The sequence below is a fragment of the Cavia porcellus genome, unplaced genomic scaffold (genome assembly GCF_034190915.1).
Source record: "Cavia porcellus strain 051 isolate PalLab524CR breed Dunkin Hartley unplaced genomic scaffold, mCavPor4.1 scaffold_2, whole genome shotgun sequence".
Lineage (NCBI taxonomy): Eukaryota > Metazoa > Chordata > Mammalia > Rodentia > Caviidae > Cavia > Cavia porcellus.
This window is the reverse complement of record NW_026947485.1, coordinates 4,726,217-4,752,344: the sequence shown is the minus strand read 5'-3', so window position 1 is coordinate 4,752,344 and position 26,128 is coordinate 4,726,217. Positions and strand designations below refer to the sequence as shown.

At 41.9% G+C, this 26,128-nt stretch overlaps 1 protein-coding gene across 1 annotated transcript in view; it reads right to left on the bottom strand.

Moving 5' to 3' along the window:
- The window catches only part of LOC106027701 (cadherin-related family member 3-like), a 90,337-nt gene extending 77,757 nt beyond the window's left edge, over window positions 1-12,580 (bottom strand). Inside the window, exons 1-4 of the mRNA XM_063234450.1 lie at window positions 12,520-12,580; window positions 11,407-11,574; window positions 6,380-6,550; window positions 393-487 (exon numbers count right to left, since the gene is read on the bottom strand). Of these exons, the coding sequence (XP_063090520.1) occupies window positions 393-487; window positions 6,380-6,550; window positions 11,407-11,574; window positions 12,520-12,580 (495 nt within the window). The remainder of the gene's footprint in view (window positions 1-392; window positions 488-6,379; window positions 6,551-11,406; window positions 11,575-12,519) is intronic.
- Window positions 12,581-26,128: the final 13,548 nt, after the last annotated feature.

Here is a 26,128-nt window from a genome sequence, read left to right as displayed (position 1 = left end):
CGTGGTCACTAAAGTGAACGGTTGGGCTGTCAGTCTGCATGGAAGAGGAGCGTGCTGGCCTAGGTGCACCGTGGGACTCTCCAGACAGCGCTTCTTGGGCTCATCTTGCCAAATTTCCTTTTTGAAAAATTACAACTATGATGCACACGTGCACAGTCACGGGCACGTGCGTCACGGGAGCAGCCGAAGAGGAAATCGCGCTGGTGCACGCCCAGCAGGCGAGGCCCGCGCTCCGCAGGTCCTGGTCTGCAGCCTCCGCCTAAGCACGCGCTTGCACCTTCCCGGGCACCTTGAGGACCCTTGTTAGGCTCCGAGAGGCTCCTTAGGGAAGCGCACGCAGTGCTCACAGGCCTGCAGGAGCGGCCTGGCGTGGACACCACGCGGTCACCCACCGTCAGCCTGTCCCCGTGCACCGAGTCCTGGTCCGTGGCCGTCACTCGGTAAATGGGCTGAAAGAGTGGGTAGTCCTCGGCGATTTCCACAGCAGCTGTGAAGCAGAAATCAGCATGTTTCAAAGGCTGCAGTGCTCTTCGCGTTCCCTGCCTTCTTAGACAGACAGGGCCGCCAGGGCGCTCACGCGGAGCAGAGCAGAGGGGAGGGCGGGCTGCCCGCTCCTCACGTCTGTGATTCCTGACTTGATTTTCACCCTGCTGTCAGAGAGCGCCTTTCGCTTGCTTCCCACAGCATTCTCTGCAGCTAAGGTGGCAGGTGTGTGCACAGTTTGTTCTGCGGGGCAGTGGGTGAGGCTTGGCATCACAAAAGAACACTGATTCCTAGGCCCGGTGGGGTATCAGAGAAGGAGACTAATCAGCCCCAGCCTCAGACCCCTCCAACCTGGGCCTGCCGGGACAGAGGCACCCGGGAAAGCGTCGGGTTTTGTTTTATGGAGTTCTAGTGTATGTTTGTGACTGTGTGTGGGTGCATGTGTGTGTATGTGTGTGTGTCTGTGCACGTGTGTGTGTGTGTGTGTGTGTGAATTTCATTACCACTCCCTGAAATATGAACTTGAAATAACATTTAGCTTAAATTTGAAAACAAGATATTTTAAATATTCTATTTTTTATATCAGTTGACAGGTAATATATAAATATATATCATAAAATTAAATATTAAGTTGCCAACTAAGTTTAATTTCTGTAATGTAGCCACAGCTAAAGAGAATGAACAGGAAATTTGGGGTGGAAGATAAAGATGTCTGTGGAGAGTTATGTCTCCCAGTGTTTTCTTCAAAAACAATGAAAGATAAAACAGAAATAACATTAGGCCAAAGCCATGCGCTCCATGTATCTTGAAGTTAAAGCATGACCAAACTTCATTAACTTTAAGAAAATTTTAAAAAGAAAGAAAGAAACTCAACAAATCCACTTTCCATACACCACTGAGGATTTGCACCAAGCCAGGGAGGACTCAGAAAAACTATAGCTCAGAAAAAAACAAATAATAAGACTGACAACAAATAAATCTGTAATTATTACCAGAAAAATCAAGTCTCAAGTGTGAAAAGCCAGAAAGTTCTATTGTTGCCTTGCAAGGTTGTACTACCCAGAGAATCATAAAGGAATAAAGACACTTCGTCAAACTATGTTTGCCTAAAATCAATAACCAAGAATAGAATTCATCTTATGATAAATATTGTAAGTAGGGTCATGACTGAAGAAAAGCACCCTAGAAATTACAGGCGTGCAGAACTCATGCTGCAGTTAATCAGAACTTAATTTTTAAAGCTTAATTTTTGAACTTCCCAAATGGTTGAACAGATGTCAGGTTTTTGACTCTTGTGAAGTCTAAGCCTGAGCTGTTAAATCTGCGAAGACAATCACTGGGCAGTCACTGTGCCGCACTCAGGCTCCTGCTCTTACTCCTGACTCTCTGCAGCAGGTACCCACCCGGCGGTCTCTTGCTGCAGACCTCTAACCCTTCCCCTGTACTGGTGTCCACCGGAGACAGCGCTGTCCTACCACTCGGTGTAAACGGGGGCATTAAAGCCAGCGAGAGCTGACCTTCTTCTCCCCCAGAATCAGAATCTGCACCCTGGATCCATTTGCACCTTGTTTTCTGCTTCTAACTTCCAAGGAGAGAGCTTCATCCCTAAGTAAAATAACCTGTCTCTCCTCTTCTCCTTTCTCAGGACTCGGCCCTAATTTTACCTGCCATTGTCAGTCTCTCCCTGTCTTCCACTCCTTCCCATGGTCAGCTGAACATGCTGACCACTCTTCTTTCACTAAAGCACTCTTGACCTCAGATATCTGAACAAGGATTCTCTCTTTGTCCTGCCCTTTGGGGTCACATCTCCTGGTCACTCTTTATTCCTCTCTATAAACAGAAACTCATTCCAAAAAGCTATTGGTGAACTCCTGCTGCCAGACCAGAGCTACTCAGTGTCCATCTTATTTGACCCTCTGGAAAGTTTACACGATTGACTTTTCTTTCTTTTCTTGGAAGAGAAAGAGCATTGCACATCTGTAGGAATTACTCGAAAACTTCTGAGAACCTCTGGAAAATTTCCTGGGAAAAATTGAAATTGGCAAGTTTCCTGAACTGCCATTAAGTTCTCGGATCAGGCAAAATCTTTATTATAGCTTTCCAAATCCTACCAAAGAGTGTCTTAAAAACCTGCAGTCTGCTGCTGGTTCTTCTCATTCTATCATTTTTTTCAGTTGCATTCTCTACCCCTCATATTTTAGCAGGAAGAGAAGACAGGAAGTGAGGGAGTTCTGGCTCTCCAGAGCCCCCCCAAATCCAAATGAGAGCCCCGGAGAGAGAACCTGGGTGCAGCATCATCCCTTAACCTATACATTTTAAAAGGAGGATTCCAATTACTACTCAAATCCAAAACCAGTATCAAAGCTTGAGGTGACTTTATAAGTGTGTTTCCTTAGGAAAATAAGCGTACAAGTTTATCAAAAAAAAAAAAAAAAAAAATCAGTAGCAGCAAAACTTAGTGAAAGACAGCTCTTGAATCCAGAGGTATAAATGTTACACATCCAAATATAACTAAAGTTCCTTCTATAATTATTATTGTTATTAATTTATCTATGTATTTTTTGGTACCATGAATCGAATTCAGGGTCTTGTGCTGGCTAGGCAGGCACTGGGCCACTGAGCCATATCCATGGCCCTTTCTATGATTATCCAACGTGACATTTGAATACATTACAATGGTTGCATACACAAATAATCCTACTTTGCTTTCTGTAACCGACTTAAAACTAGTTAATATGAATCACTTAATGGATTGAATATTTGGTTTTGCTTCATGAGGTCCAAACTTCAAAATGATAAGTTTTTAATTTTATTCTATTTGTAAAAGAAATTTAAAATTTGCATTCATGATTTTTCAAATGAAGACATAGCATATCTATTTTGCTACTACTGAATTTTTAACTGCAATAATAAAGAATATTTCTTTCAATCACACCTAAATAGAGGTCTTACACTCAATAATACTCTTTCAGATGTAGGACTAAGCATTTAAGCTGAAAGGGAAAAAAATCACGTCTTCAAGACATTTTTAATTTGTGAGCTACAGAAGTAAATCAAAATTATGTATATAGATTTATAACTATTTAGAAGACAGAGGAGTAGGCAGGACTGATGAATCATTTATGCATCCTGAACTTCAATACCATCTCTTTGTCACCTTTCTGTCTTCAAGCTCCCTGCTGAATCCTCCCCATTTGTTTATAAAGTCACTCATGCTCCTTTTAAAAGAACTAACCCAGACAAACCTAGAAATCAGTGACAGTTCTGCGGTGCCTTCCCCCCAGTTCATGCTCCAACTTCTAAAGAAAAGTTTGGCCTCTGCACAATCCCATGAGCTATCCGCTTCACCCGGCTTCCTCCCTGAGCACCTGTGAAATCCTGCTCCGACTCAGCAGTCACCACCCTGCCTATGTCCCTAAGGAAACGCAGTGGGCACCATCGGGGTCCCCCTCTGGCTGAGGACATCAAGCCTGCTGACCCCTGAACTCTTGAAAGACCCTCTCCCCGTGCTTGGGGCATGGCTCCCCCAGCCCTCCAGCTCCTCAGCTGCCTTCTCCTTGGCAGGCTGAGTTGCTTCCCATCCTTACATGGGAGTCTTCCAGGTTTGGCCCCGTTCCCTCCTTTCTTCTAATTCTCTGATGTGACTGAGTCATTACATCCAAATCCATGGTTTCAATTACCAAACATTTATAGCTCTAAGCGAGACCGCTGAGCACAGCTGCTCACTTAAATCCCTCCTGTGATAGAACAAAGGTTTATCGAGCTGGACATGATTGAAAGTGAACTCAGGAGTCTCAAAGTTCAGTCTGTTTCTAGGTTTTTCCTCTTGTACTTGAGACCCACAGCATGTATGCCAACCAGAACCTGAAATTCCTCCTCTCTTCCTTTATACTGGATTCATGGTCAGTTCATCTCCTACCTGATGTCTCACGATGACCCCGGAGAAAGTATTCAGCTTCCTCCCTGGATTACTGACATAACCTTAGCATCGCACGTTCTCTTTTTACTCCATAGGTATTTTAACTTCCCCCACGAATCAAACCTAGATTGTCATTTTTTTGTATGCTCTGTGAACTAAGAACAGTTTTTATACTTTTAAGCAAAAGTGATTTTAAAAAAAAACTAAATATGACTAATATTTTATAACAGGATATTTGTATGACATTCAAATTTTACTGTTCACAAATAAAATTTTAACAGAACACACATACACGCACTTCTTTTAGATTGTCTCTGTCAACATTCCTGCTACCATGGCGGAGCTGAGAGAGGGACATAAAGATTGTATGCAGTATTCTAACGCAATACGGTGAACTCCAGAAATCGAGTCACACGAGGACTCTCGGTATCATATAATTCTGCACTACCATGCTTGACCATCATGGAGAAACAAGAAAAGTGAACATTGAATGATACATTTTTAACAGGAGTGTGGATTATTTTGCTTTCAGTTATCTGACAAAGAACTGTGTTTATTATACAATGGCTTTGTAGCTCTGAGAGGAAAATATTCTTCAGAGAAATGAGGTAAATACTCATCACGATCTCCTCACCTAAGTGGGAAACCATGCTCAGTAAAAGCAGAAAAGTTTAAACAAAATATTATATGATGATTGGTCTTACTCACAAAAGCAAATAACAATGTGATGTAACCAACATAAGATTCTGAGTGGTTCGCTTGACAGCCAAGCAAGGAAAGAATTCCCTAACACTGGGTCAGATAACACCCTACTGAATAAAAGTTCATTCTATCACCTCAAGACCCCAAAAAGAAAATTAATGTTTCTTGATAGTAGACCTGGATAGTAGTAGTTTTTACCATTACACTATTAAATTTTGTCAACTAAGAATTTATAGGTATCTGTTTCCTTCCTTATAAGTTTTGTAAGATTGAATTTGAGCTAACTTCTTCATAAATAATATTCTTAGTTCTGTATTTTTGGCTGAAAAACTTCAAACACTTATTATCCGCAATGCGTGCGACACCGTCTGCTTTAACCCCTGTAGTTTTTATACCCAGCCAATGAGACTATTGCGATACCTGCATGCTTACCACACTTCCAGGGATTTGTACCATCTGAGGGGCAAAGGCAGGCTTTGAAAACCTACTTCACTGTTCTTAAATAACCCTTCTGGCACAGTGCTCATGGTTCTCCGCATGTCTGTCCCCTGAGGGACAGCACTCATTCACCCTGGTCTCTGCACCCTGCTCTCCCTCCCTGCTCTTAACGCACATAATTTCTGCAGGACACACGGTCCCCTCTCCTCCTTTCTATCTATTCCTCTCCAAGTTTGGATCCAAACTAAATCAGGGGTTAGAGAATGTAGCTCTTGTACCTTGGATTTGGTCAACCCTTTCACAGAGACACGTACAATATTTGCTTGCATAGTAACTAGTGCCTTGTATTTACATGATTAATCACAACTGAAATATTATGTTTACCATTGCATTGGATTGATGAATAGATTCCCCACTCTTTGAAAAATTAAGACAGTTTGAAACATAACAATATTTGAAAATTTGGGGGGATATTTTGACAAGTGCAAGTTTAGATTTGCATATTAGATTATCAAATAATTTTGTTTTTTATCTCCTTTCTTCTTTTACAATAAGTCCTTTGAATAATCTCATTGGATGTTTTTAGTTATTTGTTTTCTAATCACATAAATGCAAAATACAATTTTCGACGTGGTGAAACTGCCTTCAAACTATGCCAGAGAGCTATTATGTTTTCTTATATCTACATGAATATCTGCCCATACTTTGCATACTTATATAAACATGCATTACAAGCACAATTTTAAAAGTCTCCAAATGTCTGTACATGAAAAGGATCCCCAGCCTCTGTCGCTGTAGACAGCTGTTGAAGAAACCGCAGAGAACCACAGCACTCACCCGTGCCTGCAGAGAACTGGGGATCAGCTGTGCAGTCCGGGGGCTCAGGAACGTCGAGGATGTTAATGGTGAGAACACGCCGCATGGCTCCCCCCGTGTCAACTATGAACAGGAATCTTACTGGGTCCGTTTCGTAATCAAAAACTTTGGTAGATGTGATCACACCAGAGCCTAGCAAAAAGTGGATGCAAAGCCATAATCACCTTCAGTAAATACGACATGGCTCTGTATTTTGAAAGATGCTAGAGTTACATATTTCAACTCTTTTAATGGGAGCATCTTTTGGAAATGACACGGTCGACCCAAAGTTATGGAGCTCACAAGAATCTTTAGTGAAGAAAAGAAAGAGCAAGTATTTTCCACTTTTATTTCTAATCTCACTAGTTAGGATGAGTTTACCCTGTAATCATCATACAGGGTGGCCAGAATTTTGAGCTGGCACGGAAGTGAGAACTATTGTCAAGAACTCACAGTTGCCAAAGGAGGGTACTGCTGAGGAAAGGTGTTTGCATCTTCTCCGGATTGTACCTATCACCACTTCTCTGCTGCAGCAGCCTACCCTTCGTGATTAAAAGAACCAGGTAAGCAACAAAACCAAACAAAAGCAAGGCCAGAATACCTGAAAGCAAGAAAAATATGGGCAAAGCAAAAAGAATACTTTTTGTTTTTTCATTATCAGCAATATTAGTTCTATTAAATCTGGGCATATTAAAAGGAACTATGATCACCTTTAGCAAATAATTATTTAAAAATTAATGTGATATATATGTTACTTTTAGAAAGCCCAAGTCACGAAAACTACCAAATTGAAGAGAAAAAATTATATCTGGGCATTTCACTATCATCCCCAGCTAGTACCTTTTAAAAATATTTATTAACTAACCTCTTTAGATGAGTTTAATGAAGGCAAAAGTGAGTCTCTAAAAACTAAATTTTCCACGAACTTTTTTGTTTGAAATTGTTCAGTATATAAGATGATGAGAGCCAAGAAGAATCAAGTAATAACAAGAAAAAATAATCAGATTGGACTTCTGCCAAACGGATATGGAGTTTAGACATCCTATGTATCTAGGTCAAGAAACAATCTCAAATACAGTGTTTGATCAAACCTGGAGGGAATTATGGGTTCAATCATTAGATGGTATTTTCTATGATGTCTCCTAATGTATCTCTCTTGGGTAAATTAAATGAACTAAAACTTGTTTGCTAACCCCATGGTCTCCCCTAACTATCAAGAAAGTTTTTGCTCCTTATTTTGTTTCCTAGGACGTGACGTTACGACAGGAGAGTTCCACTTTCAGTGTGCACAAAGAATCAGCTTCTCTGTGGCCCAACAGAAACGGCTTTGTCCACCTGGGAAGCAGGGTGCTATCAAAGGAAGGTGTTTCTTTTTCTCTTATTTGTTTGTTTGTGTGTTTTCATGGTAGCAGGGGTTGAACCCCGGGCCTTGTGCATGCTAGGCAAGTGCTCACCCTCTGAGCTACCTCTCCAGCCCAGAGGAAGATGCTTCTGCAGTATGCTCTTGCCTGGGGTCTGTCTTTCCTGGCTCTTGAAGCCTGAGGACCTTGGAGATGAGTCACCGTGCAGAGCTTCAGTGTTGGCATCTGCTGTGGTCTGCTAGAAGGCTTGGTCCTGAGGGAAGTGTGGCTGGCAGTGGGGCACATACCTAAGAGCTGGGGATTTGGGGAGATTCACAGGCCTCACAGTGTGTGCCCTCAAAGCCAAAATGGGGTTCTAGTCCTTTCCTCTTCCTCTGGTCACTTCCCAGGCATGAAGCAAGCACTTTTGCTGCACCTGAGCTCCCTGGTCTGTGTGGCCTTGCCATAGCCCAGTGGCAGCAGGACCAGCCTATCACAGGCTGTGACCACCAAGACTGGGAACCGAAAGATACCTTTCAGTTTATAAGTTGGCTTCTCTCAGAGTTTGGAATGGAGACAGAAATCTGACCACCACAGACCCGCTGAGGCTAATGACCAACAAATGGACAGAGATGACCTTGATGAATTCATCTCAGGTTAAGGAAGACTTTGCTGTGAGATTTGAACATATTTTTAATTCAGCCATATGAATGAACCAAGGAAAATGAGAAGAACCATTTAGCCAACTCAGAACCGTGATGGATAAACTGAGTGGCACCTGTGGCCAGTGTTTTGAGTTGGTTTGTTACCTGCCCCACTGAGCAGATATAGGACAAGCACAGATTTAACAGTTGGGGCTAGGGGTAGATGCCCAGCCATGCAACCATCACTGTGGGGCCATGAACTAATAAAAATGGAGAAGCAACTGGATCAGGCATAGTCTTTTTCCTCAGTACATGTCATCAGGGAAGTAGAGTTGCTTAAGAAAGAGTGGTTTAAAAACATGCAAGATCCAGGCTTGGGGGCTCATGCTCAGCAGGAGGCTGGGGCAGGAGGATCTCTATAAGTTCCAGGGCAATCTGGACTACATCAGTGAGTTCAAGGCCGCTCTGAACTGCACGGTGAGACCCGTCTCAAAAAATAAAAATAAAACACATAAGAGAAGCATTTTTTCCCTAAAATTGAGAGCAGCACAGATATTGAAGTTGCTTCTTGGAGGGAATTATTTCTGAACTAATACATCACAAATAGGAAAGCATTGGCCTAGAAAGGAGGATAGAGGAGATAGAAAACAAGATATGTGCAAAGGCTCAGAGAAGAGCAAAGCTTTGTGTCGGGAGATGTAGGTCAACATTAAAATAGGAAACCGTACTTTCAACCTGGAAAAACAAACAGAAACCACATTTTAATGAGATTTGCATGTCAGTATAAAGTATTTGGGTTTTGCTTTGGGGAAAAGAGGAAGCTGTCTGAGAATCATAAACGACACGAGATAGATAAGTATCAAAGAGCTATAGAAAGTGATCCTGTTTGTGTAATAATAAAATTACTCTCAGCAAAGAGAAAATTGCGGAGCAGGGGGTGTAGCTCAGTGGAAATGCATTGACTGGCATGATTTGACCTCAAAAGCAGAGAGAGAGACAGAGAAGGAGGGAGGAGAGAGAGAGAGAGAGAGAGAGAGAGAGAGAGAGAGAGAGAGAGAGAGGGAGAGAGAAAGAGAGGATGGTGAAGGAAGTGTGAGGCACAGAAGCGAGTGCAGAGGTCACTAGAAAACTTTGGGGAAGTAATGTGGAAGGATCACGAGACAGGATTCATGGCGATAGTCTTCTGGTGCTTGGTGTAACCTAACTCTCAGGCAAAGGGGACGGTAGACACAAGTTCTGGGGAGAGACACTCAGCCCAGACTTGAACTTCTGAATTTAAGATGCCTGTGAGTCTACCGAAAAGGTAGAGAGGTCTCACATTCAGGGAGCCTGCTTGAGCTTTGGGTACATTTAACAGCTGCATCAGAGGACGCGCTGGGTGGTAGCAGTCAGAGCAAGGAGACAGGAAAGGGTCCAGAGCAAACAGAGCGGACTGGAGGAGATAAAGCACATTTGGCGATGGCCTTGGAGATGGATGTTAAAGTCCTTTAGGTCCAGGGATTTACACTGGATAAGGCCCCGACACTAAGCGCCCAGGTGCTGCTGGATGGGCAGCATGTGGGTACCAGAGTCACCTGAGAGGTGGTGGCAGGACTTGGAATGTGAGCAGCTTGGCAGCTGCTGTGTTCTGTGTCTCAGCTCCAGGGGGAGTCCGTGGTGCACTGCAGTGAGGACCAGGCATTCTGAGCTCCCACAGAGAAAGGGGAGGAACTGGCTCTGCCAGGTGAGAAGCAGGCTGCCTCCCACCTCCCCATCTCCCCACCCCCTGAGCAGGAGATACAGGTGATGGGAGAGGGAGGCGCCTCCACCTGAGGCAGGCTGTGCTGGCCTCTGGGGTGATGCATTTTTGGTTCAAGCCAAGAGGCAATGTCATGCAGTAGACTGAGAAAGTAAGCAAACCCTTCAGAGAGCAAAGGAAGAAGGCTGGGGTTGCCAGAGGAGAGAGTGAGATGGGGTGGAGAGGGGAAGCTGGGAGGGGAAGTGCATGCCACAGTGGAGCTTCAGGGTGCATCAGGAGGAGCCTTGCAAACTGCCCGGTCCCAATGGCAGGATCTGGGGAGTCTCACCATGGAGGACTGACCAGAACCCAGACTACGAGGAAGGTGTCCCTGTCACAACCCCAGGGAGAAGGAGAAAATTCCAAAATCACAGCTCCTGTAGGTGAGATCCTTGGGTGCAGTAGAGCCCAGCCTGGGCAGAGGGGACTGCACTGACCCTCAGGGCACTGGCCAGGGGGTGACCAGCATCCAGTGGGCCACAGACTGATTCTATTTTCAAATTTTTTTAAACATGTGAAAATCATGTCAGGATTTTGTTGACACTTCTGAAGCCTAGTACATAAATACATGCTTCCAGGTTTCGAAAATTCTGAAAAGCCAGGGTGCTGACCCTCTCAGCTTAGAATTCCGTCCAGCTCACTGTGTGTGGAACTCAGAGCTGAGCCCACCTCAGAGGACTTCAGAAACACCATTTCTATTTGTCACTGGCTGTGGATGGGTTTCCTTTGTGAAAGGCATTGTGCTTGTTTGTCTGTTTGCTGTTTTAATGAGAGGCCATTTTCCACTGTTTGTTTGAACACCTTAAGCACCAGGTCTGCAAGTTTCCTGGGGGATCCAGGACTGTACAGGCGCCTAAGGCACAAGACGGATCCCTGCCTGAACATTCATCAACACTTTGAGGAAAATTAATTCACTTGGCCAAAATATCTGAAAGCCATTTCTCTCGAAATTAGTACAGAAAATACATTCTGGATCATGTGTCTTATTATTCAAAGGCTATCTTTTTCTTTGAAGAAAATGAGGTGACTCAGGATAACTGGGGAACAGAACTTCCTGTGGCCTGAACACACAATTGTGGCAACGTTGGGTTATTGTGAGTGTGGGTAGAGCAGGCTTGGAAAGCAAAGCGAGACCCCAAAATCCAATACACCACTGGGGCATAACCCAATCAATTTCTTTACAGGCAAAACTTGGAAAGAAGTAGAAACAAAGTGAATTAAAATCAATAAGCGCTAAAATTCATTTACTTGCGTCAATGACAAAATCCTTTGTTTTGTTCAGAAAGCGGTAGGCATCAGCTTTTCCAGCCACGTCTTTGTCATAGGCTCGACTCAGCTGGGTTCCAGGAAGCAGGTTTTCCGGCAAATTCACTGGGTCAATTAATATCTGAATTTCTGCTCCAACTCGGGAAAACACTGATCAGATCACATCGAAAGACTTCTTAGATACAACAAAGAATACAAAAATGAAGAGTTCCACCCACAGTTTTCCATACGTTCGTCCCCGTAGGTTACATAAGTAGCTGAAACCATAAGTGGGGAAAAGGGTGCCCTGAACCCTGAGTCCGTGTTTAATCTCGTGTTGTTTAACACTCACTTCAGGAGAGTATCTTAGGTATGCTGGGCACAGAAAATGGGGAAGAACAAACTGATTCCAGAAGGACCATAGCTGTAGTTTATCACCTCATTCAATATGTGTATTTAATAACAACCATGTAGAACAATTATTTTGGTCAAAAGTATATTTTACTAGTTCCATTCTTTAGTGATCATGTCAGTCAAAGCATTTATGTGTTCACTGAAACCTTATTTTCAATATAAAATGTGTTGCAGTACAATTGCATTATAATTTCTATTTTAGTTTACTTATTTTCATGGGTTTTCTTTTTATTAGAATGAAAACAGACTCAGGTTGAGACTCATTGTAAATTGAGTGATATGTCACTTTGACAATGAAATTCAAAAATAGTAGATTCTGACCCTCACCCCCAGGCTATGGAGAGCTCTAAAAGTATGTACCATATCTACACACATTCAAAACCCAAAAAATATCCTAGCATTAAATATAGTCATAAATTCATGGATATTTCATATGATCTCTTGTCATATGACAGAAAAATTTGTATCTAGCAAATCAGCAGCTAAGAGAAGAACATAAGGTAGAAAATACCAAATACTGAATCCCACTTAAAATAATCCAACATTGCATTTTTGATCTTCAAACATATACCAAAAACAACAAGAAAAAGTCAGAGAAAGAAAAGAATAATCACAAATTAAAAGAACTTCAGCAATGATCCAAATTCCTCAACACTTAAATTTGTTTCTGAAAAACAAATCAAACATCAGAGTTAAACCAACCTGTGCATATTAATAAAATCTTGCAAATGTTCATATTTAGACGAGCTTCCAGCATGTCCATGGCAATGCCTACCAACAAATGCATTGCTGTGCCTATTTATACAAATTCAGTCTTTACACAAAGTAAGCCCACAGGTCAATAAGTTGTTACTCCACCCTGAATCCAACCACTTTACTATCTGAGTGACTTGCACTTAGGTCATATTTCAGCTCCTGTGCCTGCTCCCTGATAAATCTGGTGAGATTATCGGCAGAGCCAGGGTCACTAGATAGCTATTTAACTCATGTCTTGAGAGTTGATGTGGGGTATCCTAGGGAGAATCTTTGGCAAGAAGTCCAATGATCTGCTCCTTAATCCTTGGTGACAGAGTAGAAGGTGCTCAGAAAGTAGAGTTAATTCTAACCGGATGCTGAAAAGATTTGCAAACCCAGAGACAACGAACGCCACATAAATGCCAATGGCAACTGCTGTGCCACTGTCCTGAGGGCTGAGGGGCACCAAGGTAAGCCAGACCCACTCAGGCGATTTGTAACCCAGCAACAGGGAGGAGGTTCACAGCCACAACAGAATAGGTGATGTTTCGATAAAATGACAGGAAGTCCAGAGGAGGGAAGAACTTCCAAAATAGGAGACAGAAAGCTTGAAAGAAGTCTTGATTAACAAAAAGCAAATTCTGAGGTGCCAATACAATTGTAAGAGAATCCTATTAGAAAAATAAATATTACAGTTTATCCCCCATAAATACGTATTTCTATATTATAAATTACTCACATGCAAAAGATCGTGATATATTACTATCTGCTTAACAAATATTCACAAAAGCTAGAATAGACTTACAAGAATGATATAGACATTGAAAAGAATACACTGCACTGGTATATGTTAGACTATAATTATCATAAATATGGTGCAAAATATAGATGTGCTATACTAAAATGTTTCATATCACTGAAATACATTTCCTAGTATTTATCATTGTACTACTTAGTGATATTTCATCCAATAAAAAATTTAAGTTGATTTTGCTGCTATGTTTTAGACATACCTAATGATCACACTCATCATAAGGAATCAGCACTGTGCGTGCTGTATCTTGATTCTTCTTTTTCCCGTTCCCCTCCCCTCCCTTCATCCCCTCTTCCTCTCCTTATTTACAAGAGCTTTGCTTCCAGATTTTCCTTCTAGTCTTTCTCTTTCTCCTTCCTTCCTTTTGCTCTCCATCTCCTCGTGTTCCCCTTCCCACCTGAACATTTCCTTACTGTTTCCCAATATTTATTGTTCATTTTGCTCCTTACCCTTTCACTTTCTCCACCAGAGAATGTGATATCTAAACATCTCTAATTTATGAAATAAATAATTAACTAAAGAGACATGAAAGACTATTACTCAATTATAGAAAGCATTCTACAGTAAACTCAATACAGATACATACACAGATATTCAATACTCTACTATTCAATAATACTCGAGTAAGAATAAGCTTCATTATGATTGAAAATATCATTTACACTAAACAGCACTATATGTTCTTAGCAGGCTCAGTGCTCAGTTTATGTCCATGCTTGTTAGCTAGTAAAGTCGGGAAGGATGGCAAAAGTGTCTCACAAACCGTGCAGAACTAAGCAGAAGAAATGCTGCCTTTTATACTTAGTGCATAACACAGACATCAATCAGTTCCATCAGCAAGTGCTCAGAAGCACTGGGTAGCAGCAGTTATAAAATGTTCTTAACCCTTGATATGAATCAGCTGTTTTCAAGCCTTTTAGAAGATATTTCACTTTACATCTTTCTAAATTTAAAACCCACTGACACTTTTCCTAAGTATGATTTTTGACTGATTAGAAAATCCTGCATCCTGGTACAGGTACAATGACAAAAGAGTTTGTAGAGTGGTCCACTTGCTGTGGTGTGAGATACACAATAGAGGAAACATTTCTGAATGAGTTCTTCATGAAAGTCATTGCTTCTCATTCCTCATTAAATGTATTGTTAAGAGACCAATAAGGGACATTTTATTATCTTCCGCGAGGCATTCATATAGTGTAGAAAATATTTAAAATACATTTTATGGAACTTATTGTTATCATCATCATTTGTCTTTTTGAGCCAGGGCATGACTATGCAGTTCAGGTTGGCCTTGAACTCACTTTGTAGCCCAGACTGGCCTCTAACTTAGAGAAATCCTCCTGCCTCAGTCTCCTAAGTACTGAGATTACAGGTGTGCACCACCATGCCAGACTGAGAACCTATTATTATATTACATAATGGCAATTGTTTAATGATAGTTTAACACATTTGGGAAGCTGGCATTATGTGAGCATTGAAGGATTTGTTCAAGCAGTCTTCATGCATGGCTGTTTGTGCCTTTCTTCCTAGAAATTCTAAGTAGCTGCTTATTTCTTCAGAATCTATAATCACTTTTACCTCAGCATTGGATGCTGCCCAGGTCCTGATTTGGCCAGCATCTGGTGTGTTGTCACTATTTCAATACTAGAGGGCAATCTAAGTCCAGTTTTGGCCAAAATACACTTTAGGTGTGTTATTCAGAAAGAACTAACAGAGGACCTGGAAAGAGAAGTCTGTCCCTGCAGGCTTCTCGCTGGTCTCAATGTAAACCCAGATGTCTCATGTGAAGTCACTGGCTTGTGATTACCCTGCAGAATTCTGCTGAGCTGGGCAAAGTCATGAGCGGTGGAAAAGCCTCAAGCTCCTATGTCACACTTGCAGCATCCACACTGAGCACATCAGGACCTGCATGGCACAGGAGCAGCACCAAGGCCACCCTGGATGGGTGCCTGTATCTGAGGTGGACTCAGCCAGCCACGGGGATGCCAGCTAGAGTAGAAATCTGATGCACCCGGTCTGTGTGTCTTCCTCTGGCTCCATGGCTCTTCCAGAAGCTCTGACCTCAGGCAGGTCTGTGGGTAAGAGGTGCTACCATGCACTCAGTGGTAATTATCAGCAGACCGACATAGAGTTCCAGGGCAAGCTTGTGTGCAGAAGACTCTGTCCCACCCTCAGCAAACTGTAGGGCTTTGCCTCACAGTTCTGCAGCCTGATTTGGGGGGAGTGTTAGTGAAGACTGTACTTTGGCTGCCAAGTTTGATGCCTCCCTGAATTGCACCCGAGCCTCAGAGCTGCAAGAATCAGCGGTGCACTGAAGCCCATGCCCTAGGTGGTAGTGTTGCAGGCTGAAATACGAATCCATCCTGCTGGGGCATGTGTTTGTGACAGTGCCAGGGCAGCTGTAAGGGAACATCTCCAAGAACCAGCCTGTCACTGGTTATGCTGCCCACATTTGCGGGGCAGGGAAGGAGACAGTACATTGGTCACCAGGGCTGCTGCTGTGTACACAGGCCCAGTCTTTGTTGGGGATTGAGTTGCCTGGTCCCCCTCCACAGCTGCCATTCATGGGGCCAAATTTCAAACTGCCCCTCCAGTGCCCAGGTCACTGCCTAATGCCAGGTGCATCTGGAGGCTCCATCTGTGAACTCTGAATGCAAAAATAGCCTCCAGTTCCTGCGGAGTATTGAGTAGTCTTCCCAGCAGGCCTGGCGATGAGCTCCAAGACAGCACCCTGTGCTGGCCCTCCTGCCTGGCTCCCAGGTCCACTCCTTACTCCCCTACCTGACATTGCCAGAGGAGTGGCTAAGGCCAGCAGCAGCCTGACTATGGCAGATCCAGAGCCTACAGTGTCCTTGGGCACTAGCTAGCCCAGTGGTAGAAGACCTGAGGCTTTGCCTAGCATGAGTTTCAGCACTGGGTTCTGCTGCTGGGTTTAGGTCAAAGCCTTGCCTGCATCCTGCCCTTCATAAGTAGCATTTTTGAGTTTAGGGGAAGTGATAATGTGTATTCCTGTGCTTCCTGCCTCCTTTGCTATGTTTTTTTGTTTTGTTTTGTTTGTTTGTTTGTTTGTTTTTTGCAGTTCTAACATCAAGCACTATGGTCTCTCACCTGATTTCCTTATCTCTGGCGGGGGTCATCTTGTGTATGAATCACTGTCTAGCCCGGTGTGTGGTGAGCGGATGGTCACCTGGGTATTTTAACCACAATCTCTTTCCGTCCCCTAAATTCTAGTACCTTTAGAAAATGTCTACTGATGTTATTGTTAATTTTTTTCCCCTGGTACTGGAAATGGAATAGAAGGTTTCGCATTGAACTATATTCCCAGCCCTTTTTAAAATTTTGGAGACAAGTTCTTGCTAAGTTGTTACATTGTAGGGTGTACTTGCAGGGTTCTTTGAAATCTTTCTTGGTATAGGTTAAAATGGATAAAGGGATTTAAAAATTCAAAAACAGTGAATATCTGATGACTGAATTAAATGAGAATTAGTGCTTATTCATTTATAAAATAAACAGAAATAGCTGGAGCAGTGCTTCACACCTTGTCATAGAGCTTGTGCACTGAGCCAAGGATCTCCTCCTGTGTCTTTCTAGAATGAGCTCCTGGTATTGTATCCTTTGCATCTCTATATAATATATTTGAGATCTGTGTGTAATATATTTGAGATCTTCTTTAGGCTAAAGTTTTAGAGACTATCATGCCCTGTGGAATATCCCAGTCCTTTGGTCACCTACTCTTTCATTTCCTCTGCAATCTTACAACGTCCTTTGTGGGGTGCTATCATTATCTGCCACACTGCATGTATATGACAATGTCACTTTCCCTTCGGACTCTGATGATTTCAGCTGTGTGCTTTACATAATACTTAATCCCAAAATCACCTGCAGAAGTTGCTTATCTCTGGTGTTAGTGTCAACAGTCTGTCTGAAAAACCATCTAATGTTATCAGCATTAAATGTTGAAATAATTCCTTAATTTATTTACTCAATTAGCAAAGCTGTTGGATGGTAGCAAAATAAATTTTCTCTTTCTTACTCTAAACTTTCAGAAAATAATCATTTAGGAGCATTATTCAGCAGTCACTGTTCTTTAAAGTTATTTTATCAATGCTATCTCTCTAGCACTGAGACCAAACAAGTATATATATATGATTTCGGAAATCACAGTGCTAGAACATTACTTTGAAGCACACATATCCTTCACACATTGAATCAACGTTTACCCGAGACTAGTAATTTCTGTAATTTAAATAAAAATATACCCTACTAAGCCTGTAATAAAACCTATAAACTACTGACAATTGAATAACACTTAGCTTACATTATTGGGGTCAAGTTCTAGATAAGGTTTGTATTTCAAGGTTTCTCTTCCACTGTGCAATGCAGAAATGGTGCTGGAGTGCCAGGCTTCCTCCAGAGCAGGCTGACTGCAAGGAAGACCCTGGGATACAGTTCTCTACGGGCTCCTGGCCCTTCTGCAGGTCTCAAGATCTCTGGACCAGAACACCTTTGCTTTAGGCTATCTTTTCACGTGTATCTGTACAACAGTTGTGTCTCATCGCTCTTTACAACAAGGGGCCGGTTTTTCTACTGCCCAGTTTATAAAGTCTTCCTCCTGCACAAGGTCAGTTTGACTTAATGTCCTTCCACTCCTCTGACGGAAGCTGCTGTGCACACAGGGACCACTTGGAGCCCTCCGCCTTGCTTCTGGGGTTTGGAAGCAGTGTGGATTTGCAGCATTAGGGAGACATGTGAATGCTGGCCCTCTGGTTTCTGAAATTCCCATTAGTAAGTGTGTCTTTTGTACCTGATTCCCAAGTCTTAGTTCCTGAACCAGCACCCTGATAAAAGCCACCTCTCAAAAGTCTCAGACCTGTCCCTACCCTCATAGAAAATGAAAGCAATCTTTCCAGGCCCACACCTGATCATCTCAGAGCACAAACCACAGCAGCGCAGATCTGGCAGGAGAGAAAACTCTTCCTGTGCACGCTGTGCCTCAGTCGCCAAACACTATGCTCATCCATTCCGCACCAGATTTTCAAGGAAGTAGTTCTGCTTAGCTTGTGCAAGCAAAACCTGATCAAAAACGCTGCTCCATACATGAATCTTATTTAATCTCCCTGGATATCATTTTCCTCATTTATAATGCAGTATGTGGCAGTTTATCATAACTACTGCAGCGCCGTAATGAAGAATCTATGAGGTAATGCCTGAGAACAAGCCCTGTACAGGATGTATGCAGAACATTCAGCAAATACTGGGGTTGCTTTAGAGTTACTTAGGATACCTCATTAAATAGCTCAAGGTCTACGATGGAATTCTATAGACCCTCGTATGGTACACCTCATGAGAATGTGATTTAAATATTTTCGGAAGTAACATATCCTATTCTGGGTTCTGTTCTGCATCAACACAAGCAACAAGATTCCTACGTAATGCTATAAAGCTTTCCCTGTAGAATTACAACATCTATATGTATTTACAGGGAGCTCTTAGGAACAGCTGGTGACTCTAAGGTTGCTTGCATAGCGCAGTTTTATTCTCTTTACCCATGTCAAATAGTTCTAATTTACAATCCAGAGTCTGTCCCTTTGCTGTGAAAACCTTCTTCCCACAGAAGAGACTAAGCAACACATGGTATTTCACCATTCACAGCTTCTCCTCTCTCACGTGTCATGCATCCAATAAAATCATAGCTTTTTCATATTTTATTCAATATCTTCGTTCACTTTCAGATACGGTTGTATGCCCAAAAATTCCTCATTCTCATTTCTTCCTTATGAAATTTCATTGATTCTTCAGGAGCCAGTTCCAGTGCTGCTTCCCTGGGGAACCCACTAGTGAGTTCGTGGGACAACGAGTCCCTGCCTCCGTCCCTGGCCACCATCCCTTGGCGCTCACAGTATGGAGGGGAATTGTTAGTGCCCGTGTGTTTTTCTCTACTGTCTAATTCATGGCTGTGTTTTTGCATCTCAGAACAAGGAAAGGTCTACTTTTGTCTGTTTGGACTTTGAATGACTGAATAAGAATTTATCTCTGATGATATTATGGATTAAATTCTATCATAAGAATATATTCCTTTGGGCTTGAAGTCTGATTTTATAAACTTGTACATTAAAATCCAATCTGTCTGGCAAACACATTCTTCCCAACACTGTTGCGTTGGGCCTTGGAAGGGCCCCATCTCTCTGCTGGAACATTCAAGTCTTTGGAGTCTCCGAATCCCGACACAACCTTCCTGAGTTTTCGCTTCCTCCTGGAGGTTTACCTGCACTGTCTGATTTAAGCAGCAGCTTTTCATTCTCTTCTCCTCTTTTCTCTGTCTTAATCTTTGCATAAATTTTACCATCCTTCAATGCACTGTGCAAGTCTTCATGATACCTCTTGTCAACTGCGGTGTAGACTATACCATGGAAGGGGGGCATTCTTTTCCTTGATGGCGGTGTCTCTGGTAACTGGAAAAAAATCTGGCTCAATGATTATTTGAGCAAATACAGAAGACAAAAACTATGGCAAAGATGTTCACATCATATTTTTCCTGAATTCATTGTCCTTGGAAACAGGTTGAAGAAAACACAAATGGATTTGATGTACAACATTGAAGTAAAGTTTGTAATGCCCCTAACACAAACTTCACAGTTCTGCTCAACATGTGGATGAGTCCATAAACTGACTGATTGCTATGAGTTGATAATGGGTGTATGCATTAATATATGCATATATATATTTGGTATTGAGTGACTATTTCATATTGCATGAGTTACTGAGATCATGATATCAAGTAATTTAGTATCAAGAATGCAGTTTTGAAAACTTGAAATCACACAATCCATGATTTAAATACTTTGGGAAGTAACTTACAAAAAGTAGAGCAAGTTTAAACATCTCTAACCTTTATGAAAGTAATAAGCATGTAATATATCTACTCATTAAGTCAATAAAACTATCTTTATTCCTCTCCATGACAATCTAGGAGCTGTTTTTGGGATGCAATACTTTTAGAGGATCTTTGGAAGTCAAGACTAAGATAAGCAACAGAGGGCTTGCTAAAAACAGTCAATTAATTTGTGTGTTCTGGTAAAGCAGAGGAAAAGAGAGAGAGGGGAGGGCAGGGCAGGGCAGGGCAGGGCTGGCTCTGTTACTCATCCTGTGATTCACTGGTTGCGTGCCTGAAAAAATACAGATCTCTCATGAAGGACCCAAGCCCTTTTGAACCAAAAGCTTAAGCAACCCTTGGAGGAAGTGGAAGTTTATAATTGGTTTTTGAATTATTATTTAATCTTATAACTGGGACAAATTCCCATCCATCATATAAATTTTCTCAGATAAGATAGCTCACTAAAAGATGAAGATACAAGTTTAATAAGTAGTATTCTGTTTCCTGCTTGATATCCTTATTTAGGACCACACACTTTATTTTAGCAAGATTATAAAATCATTTAAATATTTGGTTGTTATTTGATCAGCAAACTTCTAAATAAATTTTGCTCTAAAATGTCCTCCAGCGCCTCGGAGAGCCTGAATTTGTAAAAACATTGCTACTTTACTTCTGACAGGAAAAGATTTAGCTCAGTAGTTCAAGCACTTGCCTGGTAAGTGTGAGGTCAAGAGTTCGATTCTTAGTACCAAACAAAACAAAACAAAAAGAAGCAAACAAAAAAGGCACTATTTTTGGTTTTGATTTTCATTCACAGTATTTATGCATCAAGTAGGGAATGAAAGGGAAGAAGCAAAGGCAAGTAATTTACTTTTTCTGCTTTGCTTTTATTATAGGTTCTTTTGAAAGTAACATGGTTTTTGAAATTTGGAAAAATAGTCAGACCTTGAACTTCCAATGTTATCAACCCCTGCGTGGACCATGCCCAACCAATCTGCTGCAAAGTGGGGATCGGAAGTGACTTTGCTGGAAGGGTGCAGACAGATGTGAAGAGTCACAGCTGACTGCACGCACTTCCTCAGATGCCTCAGAAGACCACTGCAGGGCTTCATCTTGTTTAGCGAATTTGCAAAGGAAAAATCATGTAGCTCACCTTTCAACTTGTCCTTACATTGGCACCTACATGGCTGGACCGTAAGCTTATTGCCAGATTGTAGATTCCTCTGTTTATTCATCTCAAAGCTCCCCAAAAGTTTTCCCAACCATTTTTTTTTTCTTTTTTGTGGTGGGAATCAAACTCAGGACCTTGTGCTTGCCAGGCAGATGTTGTGCCACTGAGCTACATTCCCAGTCCTTCTCTACTGTCTTAGGGAATATTTTATGTATTGCATATTTGTTCACAAAAATGTTTGCTTTTCTGAGATGAATGAATATATCTTTTCTCTGAAACAGATAAGACTCCAGACAACCTCAGTGATTTTGTGATTTCTTCATTTTCCAAACTTTGTTTGTAAAAGCATATAAGTGTCTGAAATATGTTTCCTTTTGACTGGTAAGATGACAATCCAGGCTTGTTGGCTTGGGATATACCACCCTGGTTCCATGTCACCTTGGGAACTTAAAGGATGAATTCTATAGTCTCTAACAATGAGAATGTCAATCAAATTATGCATCGTACTGATGTACCCTCAAAAACTGTGTACCAACTGAAGACAGTTATAAGTAGATATACCAATTCAAGGACCTTGACAGGATAGTTTTATTGTCCTTTTGTGTAGTGTGCCTGGCATACAACATGCAATTTAGGAAAAAAAGAAACACAAATGAATGTGTGAATTGTATGAATGAGTGAATAAATGAACAAATGATTACATAAACCCCTAAATATGTAATGCTGTGAAGTTGGAATACAACCAACCATGAAGAGTGTGGTCTCTGGGTTCTCCATCTACAATGTAACTGAGGTCCAAAGAAACCCCATTCAGACATTGCAGATTAGAAATCTATCATTTTTAAAGTGAATACAGCATCAATAATTAAAAATCTGGAGATTACACGTGAAAATTCAAATTTCTGGCTTCCCTCAGAAAATCACAGTCCCAGTGCTCAGTTTCACATTCTCATATGTAGAACCACGCCTCAGCTTTACTTGTGACAGAGATTCAGTGACTTCCCGAGAGCAGTGACCACCACCATTGTCAGTAAGATGGCGTGATCAGCAGATTAGGAAGAGGAAACCAATGGAGAGATCTGTGCAGAGGAGACACGTTTAGGAAAAAAGAATCCAGAAGGCTTTCTCTGGACCTTTCAAGAAGCAAAACCTATTATAGAGCACTGGAGAACTCGAGCTTTGGATTCAGACATCTGTTATAGAATCATGCTGTATTAGAGAACTAACCACGAATTCAATTCTCTCATCAAAAAATAGAAGCCCTACTCACTTGGATGAACCTCTTAGAAGTATTGTAAACACAACGGTCTAAGCACAGGCTCTTGAGCTCGAAGGGCCCTGACAAGTCTGGACATGCAAGGAAGGACATTCATCACAGCCTCGGAGGAATGCTTGCCCCACAGAGCAGCACAGCAGGCAGCAGGCAGAGACCTTTGAGAAGCTGGAGACCACAATCAGCACTCCCTGTTGCAGCTCTGACACACTTGTACCCATTTCCCAGCAGCACCTTGGGTCCACTGGGCATGCCAGAGGCCTCTTCTGCCTTGCCCTCAAATGTGCTCCTATTTGGACACAGCAGGACTTCACAAATGGTCCATCTGCAGATGATGGAGGGCTCAGTAGGCAATGGCTAATAACGCACAGAGCTTCAGGTATCCAGAAGCTGCCAGGCCCAGGGGAAAGGCCAGGCATGCCCACGAATGTCTGTGAGATGCTGCCTGAAGGGTGCTTGAGGGTTGCTTTATAGAGAACTCAAGTCCTCTGTGTTAGAGAAAGGCAGAAGCTAGTGACTTTTCTCATCAAATAGTTACTACAACTCCGTAGCAACTCTGCAAAACCTATATAAAAGGCCATGTTTTATAGTGCAAAAAACTTTCCAATCACCTCACCACCACTCAACAGACACATCTGGGCATTCAAGAGATAGAGGACACCACCGAGGTTTCCTTTCACTCAGTGTGGTCAACAGGGCATGAACACAGTCCCAGGCCTGGCACACAAGCACCTCCAGCACGAGCTGTCCGCTCCCTCCCATGACCAGACCCAGAACTTGCCCCAGAGCTCCAGTGATCACTGAGCCCTCCTGCCTGAGAGCTGCTGGGCTTGAAACCCTGGATCCTTCACGGCAACCTGGAAAGCGGCTGGAAGCCAGAAACATCTGTGTTACGCTCCAGGGGCAGAGGAACTTGCACCGTGTTAAGCCCCTAATATTCTAGGATGTTTACTCAGTCAAATAAACCCGGTCCGCAAAGCCTTCTGAAACACCAGCTCTTCGTCTCTTTTCAGTTAGTTATCTCTTTGAGTCTTTGTGTAGCCCCAAGAGCTGGTTGAAACCAGAAACCACAAGCAGTCTTTGTTCATGAGTGAGGAGTTACTCCATCTGTCCCAAACCCTCATGATTTCCATCCTTTTGCCGTCTACCTGAGAACTACCGAGTGCTGTCTTTTCCTCCTCCCAATCTAGAAGAATAGACGTGTTCCAATTTCTATTCCCGCAGTATTGTTTAAAAAAAAGTCACTGCACACTCAACAACCAGTCCTTTTCTTCCTAAAATAGGGTGTTGACCTCAAACAAAAACAGGTTTAGGCTGCATCTACATGGGTGACCATGTGCGGCATGAAACAGACTTTCCAGCATGCGTTTATTTGGCAATGACTTAAAAGTACAACCAGATGTTTTTATGGAGAGCAGCAGCTCTTGCAGCCGCAAATGTTTCCAATTTAAATACATTTGTTTTGACTCTATTTTGCTGCAGATGGAAAACATCCATTTTCTTTCTTTCCAGTGGGGACAGGCAGTGGACGTTGGCTAATCTTGTAGAGAACGACTCCCAGTGTAGACAAAACTTGCAGTGAAAGCCATATTTCCATGCATAGCATTTTTAAAAGACAACTTTGCATTTTTAAGAGCTTGGCTCTTCTAAGACAATTTTCCCTCTGACTTGTGGCCTAAGTCTTAAATACCTGTGTGCGGTGGATCTGAGGAGCTATCTTGAAGTGTTAAGTCAGCAGATCTATCTATGCAGGGTGACAGAGGAGCTGCTGCTATGGCATCCACAGCTACCTGAGTGGAGAGCTGAGATTTTCATTGTTTATTATGTACAAGTGTTTTGTCAAGTTTACTTGCAACTAGCCAGTTCAAAAATAATAGGAATTTTAAAGAACATTATAAAAATAACCAAAAAACATTATCTTATTTTTTCAAGAGCCAATGAATGTGTACGTGACAAAGCAGAAAATGATCTTGGCAAGCGTAAGTGTTTCTGTTTTAAGAGTCTAGGGAGTTATATTTGAACTCATAGCATGTAATGTTTTTTTAACATTTTTTTCTTAAGATTCGTTATTTGAATTTAACACTACACTGTGTGAGATGCTTCTTAAAAAACAACAAATGAATTTTTAAAGATTCCCCATTTTAGATATGTAAATGCTATTTTGAGCAATGAAAATGTAATTATTATCTTAAGCTTGAAGGGTACCGTATCATTCAGGTAAAATATAATATTTCCATAGAATGTGACATACAGGTGTTTTCCTAAAATACGAAGTTTTTAAAAGGAACTAGGAATGCTACCGTATTACTCACATAAATCTTTTAGGAGCACTGTCTGTTCTCCCTTACGTCGCCTGCTCTGAGGTGTTTTTACCGAAGTTGTTGTTCTTTATGGAAAGGATTCCTGTCAGTGGTTTTCACGTCTTTCTCCGGATGCCCTTTATCTTCCATCATAGAACTTCAGTGAGTTTGCAGTAAATTAAAGCAAAGGTGTGTTGCTAATTCTGTTCTACACGCTCTTGGCTCAGTGTTCTCTGCCCAGGTTTTTGTCTCCCAATGTGCAGTCACTTCAGACTCCCTAGTCACGGTGTTGGTCCTACTAATGGTTACGTCTCTGGAGAACTCCAGTTTCTCATGCATCTCTGCTGAGCAGAAGGAGCCTGCGAGATCTCTTGGCTCTTGTATGCCTCTCCTTGTTTGATGCCACTGGCAAAGACGTCTCCCTTTGCTGGACCCTAGAGCTGACCAGACCTCTGCAAAGGCAGTGCGGTCCTTTTGGGTGAGCAGGGTCCAGGAGTACCGGTCTTGGCTGGAGGAAATTTGGGTGAAAGGGGAGATTCAGCTGGCAGAATGAAAGGGACTTTCCAAAGTGTCCTTACCCTGTACCAGTTAACTCGTAACTTATAAGAAGTAAATATTTTCACTCGCTGGTACCTCAGTTTGACAAACTACACTGCAAGTTTCCAGTAGGATCGCAAGAGAAGGCTGGCTTTTATTTCTACCTATGCTAAATATTGACTTACTCTCCATTTAATTTAAAAGTCTCACAGCTCTATATTTTTTCTAGTTTACCATTTTAAAATTATCAGAAAGTGCTGTAAGAACATATTTTATTATCATAAATACAGCCCCTCTTTTTATTCTGTTGGTAATTGCTGAAATACCCACTTTGGGTTTAAGTATTGACTCAGTATTTATTTACTTTAATTAAATGCCATAATATCTTTGCTTATTTTAAAATATGATTCAATGTTTTTTATAACATGAGGAAGAAAGATACTTTCACCTGCATAATCATCTGGAACTTAGATTTCAATTTAAATATGAGAAGAATATCAATGGCATATGAAAACAATCAACATCAAACTGTTTTTAACCATTATTTAAAAATAAAATCAAACACCAAAAAGTGTAGGAAAAAATTTTTCAGTCATAATAATTAACA